This window comes from Pelobates fuscus, chromosome 3 (assembly GCF_036172605.1).
Source record: "Pelobates fuscus isolate aPelFus1 chromosome 3, aPelFus1.pri, whole genome shotgun sequence".
NCBI lineage: Eukaryota > Metazoa > Chordata > Amphibia > Anura > Pelobatidae > Pelobates > Pelobates fuscus.
In genome coordinates, this window is record NC_086319.1 from 179,409,636 (window position 1) to 179,433,025 (window position 23,390).

The following is a 23,390-nucleotide window of genomic DNA, read 5'->3' on the forward strand; positions in this document are numbered from 1 at the left end:
TGGAGATCTTTGCTCCTATAAGGGGGCACCAATCTCTTTCCCTTGTTAGTTTATCAAGGTCTTTATCCTACACCCATATTCCTACCCCTGAAAGGTTAACAAATTGGTACATTGTTATCAGGTGTGGAAGGGTCCCTGGAAATATTCAAGCATGCCACCTTTTATCTATGAATTGAGCCTTAAAACAATTCAAGCATGTGGCTCCCTTCCTTCTGAACTTGAACCACACATGGAATTCATTTGAATAGGATATTGAAATGTTTAAGGTGTTTTTTTCCTTTATATTGCTTTCAGATAATTAGGCAACAGTTTCCCCAGTTAACCACAAGAAGACTTGGTACAAGAGGGCAATCAAAGTAAGTCTACAGAAAATAAAGATCAAAAATGTGTGTTTAGTGTTTACTAGTAGTGTGTTTGCGTTCTAATGGCTTGATTAATTTTTTTTTCTCTTTGAAATTTATTTAGAATTTTAGCAGCATTTTAAAATCAGTCCCAAATATCATCACTGTCACATAGCTTTATTTCACAGGGCAAAGGAGTTTCTTAATTTACATACAACCAAATCAAGACTTCATTTTATTTAAATGTTACATGTCAAGTGATTTTTTGAGAAAATAACAAAGTAGAAATTTGGAAAAACTAAACCAGGGCATGTGGAGGGAGCTTGATGCATTGTGGACATAGAATGTATAAAAAAAATTATGCATAAAGTAATCCTTGTAGTGCAGAAGATTAGTTGCTGTCTTATTCTTTGAGCTAACTGTATCTGGTTGATAACTTCACTAGATCCATAAACTAAGGAACTCTAGCCATGTTGACTTGTGCCATATCAGCTAGTAAGTCACAGGTGCCACAGCATTCCTGTGATTTGTGTCTAAAATATTTTTGTTTAAAGTTTCTGTCATTTTAGAATTGTGCTTTTCCTAGGACATTATACTCTGAAACAAATTAACAAACAAAATCCATATCAACATCAGTGTTTCCATTATTACCTGGTAAATGGGTTTTTAATTTGCTATTACAGAAAGCATTTCTAACTAAGTTGTTTGTCCACTAAACTACAAATTGTGGACAACTGACATGGACAAACAGTTGAACTAAACAAATATTCAAGTTGAAGAATTTTTCAATTTTGTCTGTTGTGGTTTACAATGTCTCCATAACTACCAATCTAGAGAATGGTCTCACATATGTTGAAGACACGTTTAAGATCTTTTCGCATTGCATGGTATTGAATGCAGTTTACAGAAGAGAAGATTTTCTTCCCATTAGGTACCATTATTATGGTATTGCTGTCAAAGAAAGTTCTCAATATTATGATGTCATGTACTCAAAAAAAGGAGCAGCTTGGGTCAACGAGACGGGGAAAAAAGAAGTCACCAAACAGACAGTGGCGTATTCACCCCGGTCCAAGCTCGGGACGTTACTGCCAGAGTTTCCAAATGTCAAAGATCTAAATCTGCCAGCCAGCCTTCCAGAAGAAAAGGTACGCATAAAGTGAATTGGCTCCGCTACTTCTGTTTGACTGTTTCAAGAACATACCTTAACAAGAAAGATCATGTCATGTGATCTAATAACTATAAAAACCCCTTCACTCATACTGAGAAACCTAACAATTCCTCTTGTTTCTCTATTTGTTAAACAGATTTCTACGTTTATTATGATGTATCGTACTCACTGCCAAAGGATTCTGGATACAGTAATACGTGCTAACTTTGATGAGGTATATATATATATAACATATATCCCAGAGAATTGCAAAAACACACGTGTTCTGTGCTCACAAATATAAAGGGAAATGTGCAGCTAATAAATAAAATCATTCTTGTAGAAACATCTCAAATCTGAGATAAAAGGTGCCTAGGTATGCAATGGAGTTCCCCCCAAATTCACATTACTGGGATTGACTATCTTTACAATGGTTTCATGATTTAAGTGAGAAGGGATGGATATGATCGAGATGAAGACTATAAACTGGAAGAGGGGGAGGGGAGGTTGGCTACTGTAAACATCATAGAATAGAGAGACCTATATTACTGAGAATAACATTCAAAAGATATTGCAGTGCATCAACTGCAGGTCAAAAGCCAGAGCTTTTAAAAACTATGTCTTGGGCACAGCAGTTTTGAGAGATGACATTTCCATAATGATCCCAGAATGCTTTGCTGAATAAGCAAATGAGCACATACAAGAACAAGTTTCAGACATCATCCTACATTTCTGCAGACACCCATGTCAATGGAAGGTTGTTTCACAGCTTAGGATCTGATCCAAATAGACCAAACACCAACCATGAACTGCATAGACTGCATGGCATTCTGAGATTATTTATTGAAACATGATCTCTCATAACTACTCTGCCTTATAATAGATACATTTAGATTTTGAATCAATCAGTGATGTGCTTTATGAAGTTTTGCACAACGTTCAGTAAGTAGAATTCTATTGAGATATAGAGGGTAGCACTTGTTAAGCGTATAAATGACCCTCTGTCATTGTCACCCAATTGGCACAACAGCAAGGTAGCCAGGGACTATGCATGAACTGGTATAGTATCACGACTATTTAGCACTGTAGCCACTGTAGCTGTGTGTAGATTGTAGCAGAATTCCCTCTGATATCATATCCAGCGGCACTCTGTTTCAAGCTTTTCACATCATGACTGAAAAGGAGCACTATGAGAGATATGTGCTAATGCTGACTCAAATCTCAGCTTCCACACTACTGATATCTGCCAGAACATTATGTGAATCTGAGGAGCTTATTATTAAGCTGTAGAGGTCGCTGAGTGGAAAATGACCTCTACAAAAACAGTCTCTCACCTGGCTCTCAAAACCATATCTAGACTTTTTTTTTTTTTAGATTGTAAGCTCATTTTGACAGGGCCCTCTTCACCTATTGTTCTCATATGTCAAATGTTTTTTGTTAGAATTAATTATAGTAAACACAAGGCAGTAGAATAAATGTGCAGAATTAAATGGTATATATTATTATTGTTATAATTATTATTATTAGTGCACCACATTATGCAGCAGCACTGTGCAATGTGACTATAACAACAACAAATAAAATGAGAAACAGGTTGAGCAGGACTCTATGCCAATAAATACTTATATAAACACAGAAAATAATACACGAATGTGACACTAACAGTATATTGGTCGTAAATGGATTATATGACCCTAGCATAAATGTCACATTATCAGTTCTCTTGCAATCCACAAGTTAGCAGTACGTCGTAAGAAGTATGTATTGGTTTTAAAAGAGCACTTCTACGTCCATTACATTGTAAACCTGAAACTGTTTGTTTATTGAAAATCTGCAGGTTCAAAGTTTTCTCCTGCACTTTTGGCAAGGAATGCCCCCCCACATGCTCCCTGTCCTGGGCTCCTCCACGGTAGTAAATATAGTTGGGGTGTGCGATTCCATCTTATATAAAGCAATCTCTGGAGTACTGATGCCAACTGTGCTGCAAGCTCTCCCAGACAGGTTGGTGCCTCTGTTGTGTGTGATGTCTAACTAAAAATATTAAACAATAACTCATTGTAAAGTCATCAATATGCTCTGGTATTATGAAAACAAAAAACAAGTGGAAAGTGCCATGACGTTAGCTATAGATGCACATGGAACAAGTAGAGTCAAGCTTTGAAGATACTCAAGTGGTCTTAAATTGTTTTATTCTGCTTAGCTATCCCATAAAGGCTTCACCTTCATGCACATCGCTTACTGTCTAGTAATAAGTCCCAAGCATAGCCAAAAGGCAGCCTCCAACTCTTGTTGCCAAATGTGTATTGCTACATTTGCATTCTTTATAAAACCAAATGATATAAGGAACTGTTTTAAGCAAAAATGGCTAGAACTTACAATATAGCTGACTTACAGATTTTTTTTTACCTGATACAATTATTTTGGCCTAAAATTTTAAATTATTTTTCAATTCCCAACAATTTGCAGCTTAGTGAATAGCCCTGACAGCTGTATTTCTACTTTTAGAATAAAAGCAAAAAAACACAATATAGATATTTTTTCATTATGAGCATATGCGTTCTCGCAGTTCCTGTATTGTCTTTAGTACTGAATGCCTTATGTTTATCTAGCATAATAGATGTATTTTAACTCTTTTATCTTATAGCCTCACACAAGTGATAAGGAAATTTGCAAAACAGTTGGATGAGTGGTTAAAGGTTGCTCTCCATGACCTCCCAGAGAATCTGCGTAATATCAAATTTGAGCGTAGGTATTGATTTGATTTATAATCTTTTAATGTTCTCAATAAAGGATAGCTTTTTATCTTACATTGTTATTTATTACAAAGTCATATAAAACATTGTGTGAAAATATTTCTCTTCACATTTTGGCAAACGTCTATGTTATTTCTTTGTAAATCATTACCAATAAACCGTTTACTCACCATAGCAGATACTAAATCTTGCCACCCTGCTGTCTGGCCTTATCTTATATCTAGGATAGCCTTATGCCTATCCCACACATATTTAAACTCCCTCACCTCTACCACTGTTAGCTGGAAGCCTATTCCGTATTACTTCCTGATATTATTTTTACACCTTTGCCCCTTTAATTTAAGACTATGTCCTCTTGTTGTGGTCGTTTTTCTTCTTTTAAATATACTCTCCTCCCTTATCCCCCATCTCGTCTTTCCTCCAAGCTATAGGTAACAGCTGGGTGCCTCCGCCAATCGCTGCTTCTTAGTAATTGCGAGCACCATAAGCACCACACTGGAACACCATAACCACCGTAAACCCCACAGCCACCGCAGCTTGGCTGGGGTCTCACTGTCCTCCACCCACCCTGGACCCAAGTCAGGGATACAGCTTCCAGTGTGTAGACCTCTCCTACTCCTATACATAAAAACCCCATAAACGTTACATCCCCTGATATCTTTTTAGATACTAGGTGAATATTCTGGACTAGTACTCTCGATTGACCGATATTATCATTCTGGGGGGAAAAGTTCCTACTCTGCCTTTTAGGCTATTAGTCCCTAATACAAAGGAAAAAGGTATTCACTATATGCTCTGAGAAACACAAAATTCCTAAGGTTAACCCCTTAAGGACCAAACTTCTGAAATAAAAGGGAATCATGACATGTCACACGTGTCCTTAAAGGGGTTAAAGTGTTCCCTTAAGACACTCAGAAATTACAAAAGATACAAAGCAAAAAAACAAAAGGAGAAAAATGTGTGCATAAATCACCACAAGTGATAACAAAATAGTACAACCTGTACAGTAATCGGTGGAATCTACCATAAACACTGTATGTCTGGGGGAACAAAAGAAAAATATAGTGCAATACAATAAGCACAAATTAAGGGTTTAGGGGTGGTAGAGAACTCACTAGAAAGTAGTAAATTCAGGCATGTCTCCCTTAATAATGGGGTAATAGCATGGATAGGAGGAATCTTCCAAACACTGCAATCTTGGTATTATTATTATTATTATGATATATATTTATATATATATAGTGCCATCAAATTCCGCAGCGCTTTACAATGGGTATAGATGTATCTTCTTAGAAGGCTCAAAATATAAAGAAAAAGAAGGATAGTGCAGATTGTATAAAAGTAACACATTTATTATTACAAGTTTTACTTACAAATTGTCAGAAACAGCATATCTCTATAACAATGTGGTGTCCAGGTCTCCAATGGGCAGCAGGAAAAATCCCAGGACCACAGGTACAAAGTAAAAACAAATAAAAATAAACAGATATAATATCAGCAGATGAAAGTAAAATCATCTGCTGACATTATATTGGTTTCTATCTACCTGCAGGACTCCTATTCTCACATAGATATCATAACTACTACTACTTTTATTACCAGGTGATGCAGGGATTTTCACTTTTCCTTTTGTTGAGAATCACTGGATCAATATATCTCTGTTTTTCAGCATAAGTACATAGCTTGCTATGGCTGGATTAGTAAAAAATCAACACTAGAAAAAAGTACAATACGCAGCTTAGTTAATCTGGCCCTCTGGTGAAACATATATTCATTAGAGGAGCATGCCAAAATAGAAACGTTTCGGGACCGCTGTCTCTTTCGGGACCCTTGCCTCTTAGTTAATAAAACGCCCTTGTGTTTATTAATAAGCTGGGCATTGTACTTTTTTTTTTCTTATAAATGGTTATTAGTAAATTACCTAACATTTCTCAGAACAACCACACCCCCTCTCACACACCTTAAAATAAAGTGTCCCACTTTCTCCATTTGAAATGTTGGGAGCTAATGAGGTGAGTAGGATGCAGATGTCAAAGAGAGGGGTGGACCATGAAGATCTGTCAGGATACTACCAATTAATACCCACATTCAGTAGATATCTGTAGCTACAACAATACCAAGTATAGAATATCTTTCTTAAACAAAACCCAATTAATATAACAGCTACTGTTATACTAAAACATATGGAAATTATTGCAGCAGATAAATAGTTGGTGCAATACAATGCTCAAGCACCTTATTGTTCTCGACTATCAAGCAGTCTGGAATCCTCTTCTGATCCAGTTCTATTATACCATTAGTGAATTACAAGGTTAACATTAAATATATTTTAAGCGTTCTATGGATATTATTTTCTTTCTTATCTAATAATGGGTATTTCTGAAGCTAAGGAGCTACTGATTTTTCTGGAAGATGCATAATTGTATCATAAACAAAGCCACATTATTGACCACATTGCCTCCGAAAAGGTTATCAAATTACTTTTTCCCAGCAGGCTAGCCACTCTATTTCACTCAAGCTTTATAATACCCTGCAGTGTTTAAAGTCCATCACCTGTATATAAATCCATTTTAATTTCCGTGCATTCACATTTGCTTCATTCAGAAACTCAAATCTCCATCATACAGTAATTAAGAAAAAAGGATTAGCAGTGGGTCAACAAGGAGAGCTAGAACTGCATTGTCTCTGATTTATTTATTCAGAGTAATAAAATAAATGCATAAGTTAGTTTGCTTTACAATTTTAACATACAATAAAAATAATTGAGAACTGGTGCTGATTATATATTTCTTTTCTTCACTTTTATTCAGAAAATAGTTAACATGGATCTGCCACCAATTCAAAGTGCATGCTAATTAAATTTTAAACAACAGAATTAAATTATATGTGTAGTGTTAATATTTTGTAAAAATAATTGAACAATTTTCAGATATTTTTTTAGTAATACGTTTAGATTTTCCTGGCATGACTACCGTTTAAGGCTCCTCTTCTCAACTGATTTCTGCAACAGATATCCAAAACATACAATGTATAGTCCTGGTACAGTTCTCCACATAACAAATGTAATTCATGCCATTGTTAGTAAATTAATAAATTACTTATTTAAGGTAAATATAAGGAAACGGGCAAACTTGTAAATGTTAAAAGATTGATCAAGAAAGATTGCAAATTTTTCAGGAACAGCCCCAACTAATGTTTCCACTCCAAAAAAAACTGTGTGCAATGGAGGGAGACTGGAGTAGCAGTCACTCAGACGGTCACTAGAGGTGCTTCTTGGTCCAGTCCTGCACAGTATGCAGCACTGGCATTCAGTGTTTCCACACTTTGCATGGAGGCGCTGATTGTTCCTGATCGAGATGCATTGATTCAATGCATCTCTATGAGGAAATGCTGATTGGTGCAGCACAATAGCCTCCCAATGCTTTCGCATTGGATTTTCTGAGATGATCACAATTGATGATGTCAACCAAGGAGGCGGAGCCAGCCATGGCGAGACCAGCAAAGCGTGGGAGAAAAGGTGAGTAATATCACCTTTAATATCTGGAAATAGGGACCTACTGCTGCATTCCAGCACGATAGTGAATAATATATATGTATTATATAAATATTGAATTTTACTGCTCCTACCTCCATCCTACCATCCTACCCCCTCCATCCCCCACCTTGGTAACTTCTTCTCACTTGATCTGTGAACCAAGTGGAGGAAAAATGCACCTATCAGTGTACTGCAAAATATACACATAATATTCATAATATTTATATTTAGTCCATTTTTGGGCCTTTTGGTTTGTCCAAATCATTTTCCAGAATAGCTTGCGGCTGGACCGAAATGCCATATGGACAAATATCAGCCCACCCAAGCTTTATTTTTCGGATGAATCAATTTAGCTGAATTACTGTTTATTCTGTGCACAAGTCTATTTGATATCATGAGTTGACTTCTATTCCACCTGATATATAATGATTGCTTTGTTTTTACTTCTAGTCTCGAAAAGATTTTCCCAAGTCCTTAGAAGGCAAACATCTTTAAACCACCTGTGCCAGGTAAACGAATATCTTAAAAACTTATACTAAAGATCTACGAATAAAACGTACATAAATAGCATTGTTTATGCAAGAAAAAACATAATGCAGTTTTAATAGTGTGTTGGACAGATGTTTATTTTGGGGGGATGTGTAAGGTGTTAAAATATCATAATACATCTGTTAAGTTTAAGACTTTACTTACTAAGCATTGACATATGGTGAATTCACAAACAGATTACAACATTGAAGAACTAAATAAAGAAGCTCGAACAATTGTACAATTTCATTTATTTTTCTAATTCATATTTTTCCCCAAGTATTGCAATCTGATAATCGGTCCACCACCATACACTGAATTGGAATGGTAAATGTCCACTTGGACTGCCCTTGCTTCTAGAATTTGGTTCAGGCACTTGTTTTATACCTGCATATGTGGATATAAGGGAATTTATTTATACAACACAAACAAATCCAGGGTAGACGATGGGTTAACTTATTTGTTCCACTATTTATCTAGTTTGGACCGTGCCTGTCTTTGCCTTTATTTCCCCCAGTGCTTTACAGCAGGCTAGGATTGTTATTAGCATATTCTCATCCTTGCATGCTTTGGTCACTGAAAATGGATTGAAATCTAGCTGTGTCCTGACTGGCCGAAAGCCCAAGCCATTAAACACAATACAGCTTTGACTTCATGTGGGTCATTGAATTGTTTTTTCCCTGTTTCTACTTGCAGTATTTATCTAAAAGGCATTTACAGCTTCAAAAAATCATGCATAACAGGCAAATCCCATAAATTTCATATTTTTGTTTGAAAGTGTCTCAGTATGCTAATTTGCTATTTAAAGGATAATCATGCAAGTGCATCAAGAATTTTAAAAGTGCTATGTTCCTAACTATTTTGTTAATATGGCGCCCAGACCGAATCATCAGTGTTTGGAACTGTCAGAGTAAGACCTTCTCCATTCCTCTGATTGATTTTAGAAAAGTGATGACCTGGAAGAAGATTGATGGGCTAAAAGCTATGTAGACAAAAACCTCCCATCGCAAGCCTTAGTTTAAGATATTGTCCCAGAGGGTCGCAATATATTGTCCTACTGAGACGTTCCAGTTTAAAACAACAGAATTATCAGGTATAAATATTACCATACCTGCAAAAATTTTAATATTTAAAGATGTTTCCCTACCAGCATAGAAAAGGGGCATCTCCCAGGTAAAATAAGGAAGTCCTTTCCATAAAAGGGAATTGGCAATCCAGAAATGGGGCAATTCCACAACCCCATTTTGGAAAGCAGCACACTACACAACATTCTGCTGCCTTGAGATTGCATCTACCAAGACGAGGCAAATTATGGCTTTGAGAAATATTTCTATAGTTGTTTGTTGATATTAATGTGCATAAATGTAAAAAAATCACAGTAAACGGATATATATGTTTCTAACAAGAAACCGTAAAGGGTGTCCTGTCTGCCATTCATCACATAGAGTTTGAACATATTGTACAATATACATATTGTAACTATCAATTATTTTCTATATAATCATTACATGTGCTTTTCTGCATTGCAGGCATCAAGAACAGTAATACACAGTGCTGATATCACATTCCAGATGTTGGAAGACTGGAGGAATGTTGATCTTAATAGCATTACCAAACAAAGCCTTTACACAATAGAGGACTCCCGAGAGGAACACAGGAAACTCATTATTCAGTGTAAGAGGCAAAAGAGCAGTGGCTTAGGCCAGTAATTCACACCTCCTCTCCTCAACATCCATTAGTGGGACAGGTTTTAAGAATAACCCTATTGGAGCACGTGTGTTGATCTGTGGATTAATGGTGATCAATGCAATTTTTCTTCTAAAAAATATATATATTCTCAACTTGACTCTTGTATCACAAGGAACATCATAAACAAAATACACATTTTGTGGAAGAATATATTGCAAAAAATACAAACCACTTGAAAAACAATTAATACATGGTAGGGCAACTAGGGTCCCACACAAGTGCAATGGATTTATTTGACTTTCGGTACCTTTAAAGGGATACTATAGGCATCAAAACAACTTTAGCTTGTCGTTAACATGCTTTAGAAGTTTTATCTCCTGCTCTGTAGATTAAACTTTAATCACATACACGAGGCTGCTGCGCAGTCTAGGCAAATCTATTAACAGAAGATAAGAAATTCTAGATTAAAGAGACTGTGCAGTACAGGAATTATTCATTCAGGTGACTTTTTGGAAATCTGCAGTAGTAAAAATGCCAGCTCCTCTTACCCTATGATGCAGACCTCTATGGTTCTTATTCTGAATAAAGTTTTACAGGACCAACAATAACATGTAACCTCTCATAATTGATACCAGCAATATTTTTTACAAAGGATTCATTAACAACAGAGAAAAAGAGCATACTGCAAATATTCATATTTTTCATTTGTGTCACTGACTCTATAAACAAAATTGTTGTTTTCACCTAAAGTTGTGCAGGCTATGTTTGTTTTAACTCTTTGTTTTAAAGGGACACTATAGTCACCTGAACAACTTTAGCTTAATTAAGCAGTTTTGGTGTATAGAACATGCCCCTGCAGCTTCACTGCTCAATCCTCTGCCATTTAGGAGTTAAATCCTTTTGTTTATGAACCCTAGTCACACCTCCCTGCATGTGACTTGCACAGCCTTCCATAAACACTTCCTGTAAAAAGAGCCCTATTTAGGCTTTCTTTATTGCAAGTTCTGTTTAATTAAGATTTTCTTATCCCCTGCTATGTTAATAGCTGCAAGAGCCTCCTGTATGTGAGTAAAGTTAAATTTAGAGATTGAGATACAATTATTTAAGGTAAATTACATCTGTTTGAAAGTGAAACCAGTTTTTTTTTTCATGCAGGCTCTGTCAATCATAGCCAGGGGAGGTGTGGCTAGGGCTGCATAAACAGAAACAAAGTGATTTAACTCCTAAATGACAGTAAATTGAGCAGTTAAATTGCAGGGGAATTATCTATACACTAAAACTGCTTTATTTAGCTTAAGTAATTTAGGTGACTATAGTGTTCCTTTAACTCTTATGCCTACGCACTTGGTAAGCAAAAGCTTCCCACTTTTATGAAGTATTAAATTAATCGTATGTACATGCCCTATGTAATCACCATTGTGCTACTTATGATCCTTGCAAATATACCATAATTGTTCTTCTTGCTGTATATTCCTGGTTAAACTTTCTAAAACATGTAAATAAAAAAGACTCATTAAAAAAAAAAAAATAATCACATAGGAATTCAATAAGTTGTAGAGCTGAACTGAATGTGGATTAAATAAAAGATAAGTAAATAAACAAATATGACCACGGAAAACAAAGCTCATGAGAATGTCTTGGTTTACAGTGTACCAGGAGTTTGACCACCTTTTGGAAGAACAGTCTCCCATTGAGTCGTACATTGATTGGCTGGACTCCATGGTGGACCGATGTGTGGTGAAAGTAAGTTAACAATGGGCTTGTCACATACTCAAAATGAATAGTTGGTATTTTCTTCTGTAAATCATTTTAAGCATAGGGAAGTATTTATTATTTTGTATTATATTTTTAGGAGTGATGTATAGATTGTGTGGATGACTTTTATTAAAATAAATTATTGGGGTTCAAAAAACTGGAGAGGTTCCAACTAGAGTGCTTTTTCTGAACCAAACAGCAATTGTGTGTACAGTGATGTGGAGGTTTCTGTAAATTCGATTGGGACCTTCCACTTTTACTTCTGGGAAAAAGGGCAATAGAAGCTCAAAGATCATACTACCCCATCTTGATATTTATTTTTTTCAAAACAGAAATTGATAGATCTAGAATAGGACTGGAGTCTCGTAGTAAACCCTTATTCAGCTAAGAGAATCCAGCCTTAATGTGACAATTTCCTTGCTATCAGAAAATGCATGAGTTTTGTATTTTATCTTTACCTTTTATTAATTACAGGTGGCTAGCAAAAAGCAAGGGTCCCTGAAGAAAGTAGCACAGCAGTTCCTACTGATCTGGTCCTGCTTTGGAACAAGGGTTATTCGAGACATGACATTACATAGTGCACCAAGTTTTGGTACGTTCCCAACTTAGAAAATCATATTGAAAGACTTACATGCTATATTTTATGTACAATAGATGTCCATGGTGTGTTTCAGTTAGAACATTTAAAATGTAATAGTCAAAAGGACCCTTTAAGTCAGGACGAAAGGGGCATCTGGTTAGGCTCAACGCATTCATAAGTTATTTAAACAGATAAAAAGCCACAGACATAAATTCGAAAGTGTGATTCAATAAAGTAAGAATTGCCAGGATTCAAAGTGAATTTCAATGTATTTTCCTTGTATTCATTCCATTTGTGTGCTATTTGCTATTACACTTCATTGTAAGACTATATATATTTTAGTTTGGTGATTCTATCTCCTGCCACTAGTAATGGACAAAGTGGTTTAAAATGGTAACTTCTCCCTAAAATTGCTAGAAATGTGATTCAAATAAATTTTATTAATTTACTTGTATTTAGTATAGTAATGTATATGTCTTTACATGTATGATGCCTAAACACAGTATGCTAGAGGAAGGTAAACCATCTTGCCTCACAATCAAAAATTACTAGGTGTGGCTATGGACACCATAGGTCAAACTCCAAATTTAAAGAACCATAGCCCTAACCTAGGTCCTCGTTTCAACTATAAAATTGTAAGGAAGTTTGACGGAAATTACATGGATATATAGTTATATAGCCTAAAAAAGACTTGCATCCATCAAGTACAGCCGTTCTGACATCTGTTTTTGCTTTTTATCAAAAACAAGGCAAAAAAACAAAACGTTCTAATTGTGCAACAAACTTGAAAAAAAAAATATTTCCAACCCAAAATTGCAGTCAGATCTCCTCTTGGATCAAGAAACCGTTACCCCATATATTAAACATGATATCCCTGCATATTATGTTTTTGCAAGTATTCATCCAGTTGCTGTTTAAACATCTGTATGCAAAAAAAAAGAGTAAAATGCACGCACTAAAAAAGGGGGGAATACTTCCTACAGGGTGCTCCAGAAAGGACATCAAATGGAAAAAAAATATCCAGGCATACACAAGGTTTCTTCTAAAAGGCAGTTTTATATGAAACTATTCAAAACAGTATCTCCTTGTTTAAAATAAAGACTGCCTTTTAGACTGTCTACTTGCCTTAGCAGCTGCTGATTGACATTGCATATTGTTGCCTAGTTTGTTTAGGTGCCTAGTCTATAACAATTCCCAAATCCTTCTCGTGTGTGGTTATCCCTAATTCACTACTATTTAGGGTGTTAGTTGCTTGTGCATTCTTTACCCCAAAGTGCATAACTTTACATTTATCTACTTTATATTTAATCTGACATTTGAGTGCCAAGTCCCCCAATCTATCTAAATCCCTCCGCAGTTAAATAATATCCTGCTCACATTGTAATTAGTTTTGTGTCATCTGCAAACACCCATCTGCAAATGCCTATTTCAATATAATTTATAAATACGATGAGTAGAAGTGTTCCCAGGACAACCCTGAGGGACACCACTTATCACTTGTGTCCAGCTTGAAAATGTACCACACATGACAATTCTCGGTACACTATCTTAAAGCCAATATTTTACCCAAGAATAAGAATTTTCATTTAACCCAATTAGTTTTATATTGAACACCAGCCTGATCTATACTTCTACTTACTTCTTCTTAGAATACAATAACGTTAGTTTGACATGATCTATGTTTCAACACAATGCTGATTTTTGCTAATAACAAGGTTCTTCCTAATGGATTCTTGAATATTATCCCTTTATATCTTTAATAATACATTCCCAACTACAGAAGTTAAGCTCACAGGTCTATTAATTCTAGGGCAGGATTTTGAGACTTTTTTAAAGTAATCTATGAGGTTGCTCTCTTTGGCTATCACTTTTTCATTTGCTTTCTTACATGCATATTTTGCTTCCGTGTATCTTTTATATAATGCATCTGATTTAAATGCTTGTGAAGAGCCCTTTTCTTATTTTTAGCTTTTGGCTTATCTTCCTACTAGGCCACATTAGTTTAATTTTGTTTTTTATATTCATTAGCCAAATGGTATATAGTGAAAAATGTACATTTCTATTATTTGTTTGAAGATATTTCAGTTATCCTCAGTGGTATTTTTTTCCCTAAAGACTTTATGCCAGTCAATATGTTGTAACAATGTCCTCATTGTATTGAAATTGGGATTTTTAAAATTATATGTTTTAGTATACCCAATGAGCATTTGCTTTTTGGCATTTATTTTAAAAGATAGCATGTTGTGATCACTATTTCCCAAATGCTCCTTTACTTAAATGTTTGACAAAAGATCAACATTGTTTGCTGTAACCAGATTTAGATAAGCATCCATTCTAGATGGTGCTTCTACCAATTGTGTCATTACTCCCTCTGAACCAATTTATGTAATTAAAATCTCCACTAATTAAAGAGTTACCCAGATATGCAGCTTTACTAATTTACTCTAACAGATGTTCTTCCTCATCACGATCAACAGTAGGTGGTTTATAGCATATCCCAATCAGTATCTAATTTCCCTTATTTTGCCCAAAGCAGATATCTACCCATAAGGCTTCCACATGTTTTCCCCAAACCACTTGTTTAATATTTGACTTTAACACATGGCTGACATGCAAACATACCCCACTAACATACCCCACTACCTTTCCTTTTTTTCTTATCCTTCCTAAATAATGTGTAACTATTTAAGTTAACTGGCCAGTCATGTGTCTCATCCCACCATGTTTCAGTTATGCCTATTATATCATATTGCTTAGTGTATGCTATTGACTCTAGTTTCCTCATTTTGTTTTGTAGGCTCCTTGCATTAGTAAGCATACATTTAATACTATCATGAGTCTCTTGTAATTTTTGTGAATTTTTATTTCTATTACATACCTCCGCCCCTGCCCCCGTCTCCACCCCTCGTCCCTACCCACCATCACTAGTTTAAAAGCTCATCCAACCTTCTAGTCACAGCAGCACAACAGACCCTCTTTCCTTTTAGGTGCAATACATCATGGCTATAAAGATTGTACCCAAACACAAAATCGTCCCAGCGCTCTAAAAAGCCAAAATCCTTCCAACACCACGACTTTAGCCGTACACTGACATCCCTAATCACCCATTGCTTTTCTGCTTTGATTTGCGGTACTGATAATATTTCTGAAAATACTACCTTGGAGGTCCTTTTCTTCAATTTAATTCCTAATTACCTGAACTCATTGTTTAGGACCCTCCATCTTCCTTCATTTGTGTCATTGGTACCAATATGGACCATTATTGTTAACTGTGATGAATTTCCTTTTATTTGGTTTATAATGTTAAGGAAGGCTAGCCCTGACCTAGTCTCTCATTTCAACTATGAAATTGCTTGGAAATGTGATTGCAATTACTGTTATCAATTCACTTGTATTTAGCTTATACGTTTACATTTATTTTACATTTATTATACCTAAGCCCACTGATCCAGAGGAATTTAAAAAAAAAATCTTGATTCACAAGTTAACTTTTTTCCAGTTCAGCTATTTTGATGTTAAATTTGAAATCCACTTTGAATTCCACATAATTATCGCTTTAGTGAGTAACGCTGAATGATAAAGAATAACTGTCATTTCTCCATTCCCATCCTCTCTGCCTAATTGCAGTCCTCATGTAACGCTGTGTGCAAAAAAACTTACAATGATACGTATCCCAATAAAATAAGGTATTTGGTAAAAAGTATACAGCATATAATACCCCCTGCTAGAACCTCCATTGCTCATGATCAAGTTTAGTATAGTAAATGTCCAAGTTTTCAGACACATACAGTTGAGGCAAAGATCTCTATGCCATTGATGTGGTATGAGAACCGTGAATAAACATGAAGCTCTGTTTGAGCCTCTAGAATGCTGAAGCAGTTATAGCAACAGTTATGTTTATGACATCACAGCATGACATCACTTATGATTTCAGTGACAAGGATCACTGTTCCTGAGGTGCAGGAGAGAAGGATATCATTATAAATAAAAGGGTAGACATATAAATGGTATCTTCACAATCAATATACATTTTATATAAAACTATAATTAAAGGGACACTATAGGCACCAGAACAACTACTGCTTAATATAGTTGTTCTGGTGAATATAATCATTGTATGCCGGCATTTTCTTGTAAACTCTGCCTTTTTAGAGAAAAGGCAGTGTTTACATTGCGCTGTAGGGACAACTATAGTGGGTACTCCAAAGATGGCCACTGGGGGTGCTTCCTAGGGCAGTGCTGCACAGTGAGCAGCACTGCTGTTCAGTGTCCCCACGCTCTGCATGGAGACGCTGAATTTTTCTCATAGAGATTCAATGCATCTCTATGAGGAGGTGCTGATTGGCCAAGCCGCCATTTGGCCCCGTTCCCCCTCCTTGCCGATTTCAGCCAATCCAATCCTTTCCCTATAGGAAAACATTGGATTGACCAAAATCATAAATTCTGATAGTGTCAGTAAGGAGGGTGGGGCCAGTGCCGGCAGACCTGTGCAACGCTGGAAATAATATGTTTTACATTTTATTACCTTTTAAGTGGCCAAGGGGGGCAAGCCACCTAAATGATGATTTTAACACTATAGGGTCAGGAATACACATTTGTATTCCTGACCCTATAATGTTCCTTTAAATTAACAACCACTTTCCTTTCGCACCTTTTGTCCCCCTTAGAGATAGCATTTGTTTTTTTACTCTCTCCACATTTTTTTTTCTAACCAGAGGAAACTGGCAACTTTTGGTCTGAAGAATGATACTCATAGGTGTCTGTTTGAATGGTTTTGTTCAGTTATAGTGCAAGTATTGCAAGGAATGAATTACGGTTTTAAAGCTAAACCTTTGTAAAATTGGGTCTGCTTTAATAGTCTAGCTTAATAGCAGTTACAAAATACAAAACTGCTTCAAAAAAAAAAAAAGACACAACCTCCCCCATTATCAACCACTGCCAAACCTTCTGGTTATTTTTATTTTTTATTTTTTACATCCATGTTTCTTTTTTTAAATTTCACAGACTGTGTGTCTCGCTAATGTAAAGTCCCAAGTACAGCAAAATACCCCATGATCATCCTATACAAGACCAGTCTCAGTTTTGTAACAAATATATAACAATCACCATCTTCTCTTTACACCATTATGACATCTCATTTTTTAATGAGCTATTTAATATGGGACATTTAAAAAAAAAAAAAAAGTATTTATTTAACTTTAATGGTAAATATCACAGACGTGTGTGCTCTACTTGTTCAAAGACCCTATATTTGTATTTAGCAAATTTGAAATATGATCCAATTTTTACATGCCTCGTTGCTTGAGTCCCTAATATACTATTTGGTAAAGTGACACAATATATGTCACCATACTGACCAGCATGACACTTTGACACTATTTCTAACCCTAGCTAACTGTAGATAACCCACTTTAACTCTAACCCTTTATAACCCTAGAGCTAGCTAAACATTGTTAACCATATCCTAAGCCCATCCTTAACTCATCTAACTCTAATTAAATGTAACAATGAACTGTTTAGTAGATTTGCCACCAGGCTGAGTGATCATTGTGAGAGCCAATCATAGTGATGACAGATAGAGTATGTCATCACTGTCATTTGCTCCCATGGTGATTAGGCAGCCTGGGAGCCAATCTATGACTATTGCATGACTCCCACACTAGTGAGGTAGCAGCTATGGCCAGTGACAGCTCATCCCCGCATGCACTGCTGGAGCCAGACATTTGCTGTCAATCATAGCATTAGACCACGATGACTGCTGGAATCAGACATTAGCTGTCAGTCATAGCATTGGGCCACTATGACTAGCTGTGACATCAGTTCTATGGCATGAGGCAGCCTTTTCAGGCTACTACAAGACATCATTACAAGTAAGACGTCCAGCAATCATAACCTCTATTCTTCAGAGTGCCTGTCAGTAATAGGAATACTAATTACTGGGGATGACTGGACACGTCACTATTTCTATGATGCCTTGCCTCTTTTGTGAGCAAAGAACTAACCCAGTTATTTTTACACTCTGTTTTTTTTTTTTGGTTAAAATGTAAAATACAGTTGATTGAAACTTACTATTCTGTAAATAAACCCAATTCTCTTTCACTTGGTGTTTTCTGTCTCTCTTCTTTTGTATTAGCAGCTCCCATTGTCATCCTTTTGTCATTACAATATTACAATATCCAGAAATGGTTTTTTTTTTTCATTATATAAACTGAGATCGGGGAAGTATTCTGCTATTCTTGAACCACATACCCCTAATATTTTGCAGTTTTTGGTAATGTTAGTCTATAGCTGCTGTGTTAGATTGACTGAATATTATGGTAGACAAAGTACAACCCACTGACCATTACTGTTCTAAATTACATTCTTTTTACTTATTATTGTTAGCATTATAAAATAGGCAACAAATCCATAGGAATACAGGATCCCTCGGTACTTGCAGCCTGATCTTCAATGATTGTATGGTGAAGACAGAGAGTAGCTCTGCCTTAAACCACACCTAGTTATACCAGGCAGTGATAGGTTGAGAGCGTCAGTGAGGTATTATGCATTGTACTAGTATTTAGCAAGAATTGACATGGTCAAACAAAATACATTATGAGACAACAATTACGTACATAAGAGTAGGATATAAAAAGATTAGTAGGAATTTTTCCAAAAATAGAAACATGTAGCATAGGAAGCAGTGGGTAATGCTGTTCGATGGGAAAAAAGAGGGAATATAAGTACCATACAGTTTAGGGGTTAGGAATTAAGTAATACAAGAGTCACTTGGCAACTGAGATTGTGATTGGATTTGTCAATATCTGCCCAAGATACGACTAGCCATTGAACCCTAATTGCTGTGTATGTATTTTCCTTGCCACACTGAAGATTTATTCCTCAATTGATCTTAGTTCCTCAATTTTTATCTTCCACAGTGTTGGGGGTGGGATTTTAACTTTTCCACAGGTCGGGTGTTTGGTGTTTAGCTACATTTAATATCCTGATGGTCAAGGATTGCTGTATGACAAAGTTGGGAAAGTGGTGTGGTATAACAGCATGGGGCATAGTAGGAGGGTAGGAGGGTTATCAATGATATAATTCATCCTCCACTAAGTACGGACGAACATGCGTTCCCACCAAATACAGGATGTAGGAAATGTGCCTGGGATCATTTTGCATTACCAGCACAGGACATCAGAGTTCAGGTTTATCGCCTGGAAGAGATGTGGTATCCTTTACCAGTGGGATAAAATTTTCTATGCAGTTTCCTGAACTTTGCTGTCTAAAAAGGTACAATAGTGTACCAGGAGCAGTGGTTTACCATGTTGCAGATTTTTTGACTATGGATGTGATGTGCCCCAAAAAAAAGAGAATCAGGCTTTCCACAGTGTAATTCAATCAATATCGAAACTGAATAGTAAATAAAGGCTTAGCTTCCACCACCATATATTTTAGAAATATTTAATGCCCCTACAAAGGACAACATGTGATATTTTAGAACAGTTTTATTATAAGTTGTATTTTTTTCACTTTCTATATTAATCATATTTTAGGCATCATGTTGTATGTTCATCTGATCTTTTTGATGCATCAAATCACTTTTGGTGCCCAGAGTAACAATTTAAGCCTTTTAATATTCTTACTTAATATTTTACCTGCATAATTTACTGCCTTGTTGTTGCTGTGTATATAAGTAATAATAATAAAAGGATGTGTCTGACCATTCCATAGTGCTGCTAAATATGATGATTCTTTACTACAGAGTAATAAATAATGCTTGGGTTTTTTTTTTTTTTTTTGATTTTTCAAGTGATGTCACTTATTTTTGTGTAAAGTTTTAACTTAGACAAGATCAGAAGAAATATTAATTCCCAAAGGCATGTTTGTAATTCTTTTCAGAATAGTCTTTTATATGAGGCAATATTTATGTATTTTATTTTCTATTTTTGCTAGGTTCTTTTCACCTGATTCATTTAATGTTTGATGACTACGTGCTATATCTCTTGGAATCTTTACACTGTCAGGAAAGGGCGAATGAGCTCATGAGAGCGATGAAAGGGGGTGTCCGCAATGGTAAGAGCATACATTAAACGCATATATACTCTAAAACAAGGGTGTGAATAAAAGTATATTTCACAAATCAATACTAGCTCTACTTCCATGTGAAATTCATTTTAGATTTCACAAGCTCTGTTGCTGTCTTAAAAATAAAAAAATATGATAGTGTAATGTAGCTCAACATTACAACATTTATACATCTTAAAAGCATTAGAATGCGGATAAATATTGTACATCTGAGTATTGCTGCGGAAGCTGCTTTAAGGCTATTTAGGAATATTGGCAGAAATCTGCAAATATATATAGACTCCCTTTATTTAGGTTTCCTGCATTCTTTACTCATATTGACAAATTAGAAGGTTTTAGTAGCCATTTTGGAGATCTTTCTTTGTACACTTATGTATTACTTGCCAGAAAGATATAAGTGAAAAGCATTGCAACAAAAACACAGAATATTGGAACTAGGAGAAACCTCAATAGCTTGCACTTTGTTTAGTCCCTGCTCAGGTCTCAAAAAATATTTTTGCTCACTTGTGCCATTACAAAGACAACCTCACTGCTCATCCCATATCCTCTGTGCCTAAAGAGGTAGCAGCTACACCTCACTTATGAGGTACTGACAGAAGACATATGGTAGTAAATTTAGTAGGAAAAAAAAGTTCTTTTTTCTTTGTAACCCAAACACGTGTAGGATTTACATAAAAAATGCATGTTTTTTTTATGTCCGATAAACTGCAACATTATCTATTAAATATGAAATGGTGTTGTGGTTTCTAAAGTTATCTTTTGGCCTGTTTCGCTGGGTTGGAAGCCTCTTTTTTCCTGCTGTGGCAACATCTAGTAAATAGGATTCCTGTGTAAAGTTTCCTCAGTGCTAGAAAGCAATTGTGTTATTCTCTAGGAATTCAACCCTTAGCTGGAGATTAGAAGACTGTCTGTACACTATCTGTCCTTGACTTGTATGTTCTTTTTATACTCTTTCAATCTGTTAACAGAGGTGAGAGAAGAAATCATGCTGGCAGAATCAACTATTTCCACACCATCTCCAGTTCCTTTCTCACCAGCCACATCTTCAGTGTCGGTGGAAATTCCAGCATCAGTCTCACCTGCCAGCAATCAGTCTCCTGAGGGCAGCACCGTACCAGTTACAACAGGTAGGGTGAATGAACACATTCCGAAAAGATTAGAAAAAATATAACCAGAAATAAAACTAAAAATACAATGAATTAGTAAGTGTCTTACTAAATCCATATCTATTAAGGTACGTGCTCAGTAGTCTCCCTTGCGACTATGCAAATTCTGAGGAAATCCAGAATTTTATTAAAATAAAAAACCTAAAATTTAGGCTTTTTTTTTTATTTATTTTTTACAGTTTGCTCCAAACTATAATTATGATATGAGGCTATTTTCTGTATTCTGAATTGCTTTTAGTGAATATCCAAATTGCAATTTGAGTCAGTTTCTGGGTTTTGGATTTTAGTGAATTATCCCATATAACATACACTCATTTACCAAACTGTGACTTCTTTTACTGTCTTCATTTTTAAAGTAAACCACAAGAATAGTTGTTGTTTTTTTTTCCTTTGGGTGAAAGGATTCTGCTTTAAATTCCATGGATGTCTTTATTGACATGTAAACTGTTTATAGAGCAGTGTGATATATGCTCTCTTAGTCAATAGCCAGCCTCACGCCTATGATAAGACTTTGTTCGTCCCATTTATAATGTGACACTTTCCCCCTTTTTCTTTTCAATCCATTTATCTTCCCGGATTCTAAAGAGCTTGCACTTTATTGCCTCCTGCTTTCCGTTGTTCTCACACTTGGTAGTCATGTATTAAGGCAGAGCACTAGTTTTCTTTTTGTAGTTTACTGCACCCAGACCGGTTTAAAGGTTTTACAATGCAAACTCGCTGTGCAAACACATTCAAATAATGCAATTGGAAAATTATGCTAGTTGAAGCTTGAAAGTACAGTTTGACCTTTTGAAGACAGTTTCACCTTTAAAAGTTTGGTTTAACATTGAGGTTAGAGCTGTGTTATAAAACACAATTTTAATTTGAGAATGGGAGCTCAGATTAATAGGACTTGGTTAAAGAATAGAGAATGGAATCAAATGGAATAGTTGTTGGCTACAGACATAGTGATTTTCTTGGGAAGTCACTAACATCGAACGAGAACAGCATCTTGCATCGTGTTGTGTACAGTAAAATAATAACTTACAGCTTCTAATGAAAGCTTACAATGTCCAAGAGCACAGAACTGGGAAATCAGACTTTGACCCAAGAGATGAATCTTGGATATTCAGGTGCTATGGATATTAAAATAAATATCCAAGAAATCATAGCAAAACCAAAACCAAACTATATATTAATGCTAGATGCCCGTAACAGAAATAGCAATTATTTAAAATGTATACAAGTATACAAATGTTTGGCCCTCTGGTTACTTTGGGAAGCAGATGCCTGAAATTCGTGGTAAATTGCTGGATTGGAGAGTTTTGGTAAATATTGTGGGCACTGGGACTCCATCTCTTCTTAAGGTCCACTCCTTTCTTGTGGTTCTGCCTTGGATCACTTCTTTTCACCTTCTGGTGGAAGGAATGTCATGCATGGGGGACTAAGTCTAGGGAAAAGAAAGAAATGCTTATGTTTAAACAGACTGCCCAAAACCCATTAACCAATGCTATGTAATCACCAGTTTCTTTAGGTGGACATAGAGTTTTAGTTCATTGGGTATAAACTAACTGATAAGCAGAGTCTGAAAAACACATCCGACTTTTGGCCTAAATGAAGCCAATTTCAACTCATCACAAGCTTACATTATAATGAATGCAGTTTTAAACAACCCTGTATTTTCATGCCGTTTGAGCTTTAAAAACACAATCAAAATGAGAACAACTATAAGACAAAAACTTTAAAATACATGTCTAGTAGCTAAATGATTTTCCTTTGTTCTACTTCCAAAATAAATCACAAAGTGCATCTGATGAAATCGGATGTAGGGATGAAGAATTCTAAGTACA

General features: G+C 35.8%; 1 protein-coding gene across 2 annotated transcripts in view; it reads left to right on the forward strand.

The window, feature by feature from the left end:
• RFX4 (regulatory factor X4) overlaps positions 1-23,390 on the forward strand; it is a 108,817-nt gene that overhangs the window by 57,556 nt on the left and 27,871 nt on the right. For both annotated transcript variants that reach the window (XM_063445360.1, XM_063445361.1), the window contains exons 5-15: positions 295-356; positions 1,273-1,486; positions 1,646-1,723; positions 3,326-3,489; positions 4,133-4,233; positions 8,227-8,285; positions 9,834-9,978; positions 11,642-11,736; positions 12,223-12,340; positions 20,264-20,383; positions 21,364-21,522. In XM_063445360.1, coding sequence (XP_063301430.1) covers positions 295-356; positions 1,273-1,486; positions 1,646-1,723; positions 3,326-3,489; positions 4,133-4,233; positions 8,227-8,285; positions 9,834-9,978; positions 11,642-11,736; positions 12,223-12,340; positions 20,264-20,383; positions 21,364-21,522 — 1,315 coding nt within the window. The remainder of the gene's footprint in view (positions 1-294; positions 357-1,272; positions 1,487-1,645; positions 1,724-3,325; positions 3,490-4,132; positions 4,234-8,226; positions 8,286-9,833; positions 9,979-11,641; positions 11,737-12,222; positions 12,341-20,263; positions 20,384-21,363; positions 21,523-23,390) is intronic.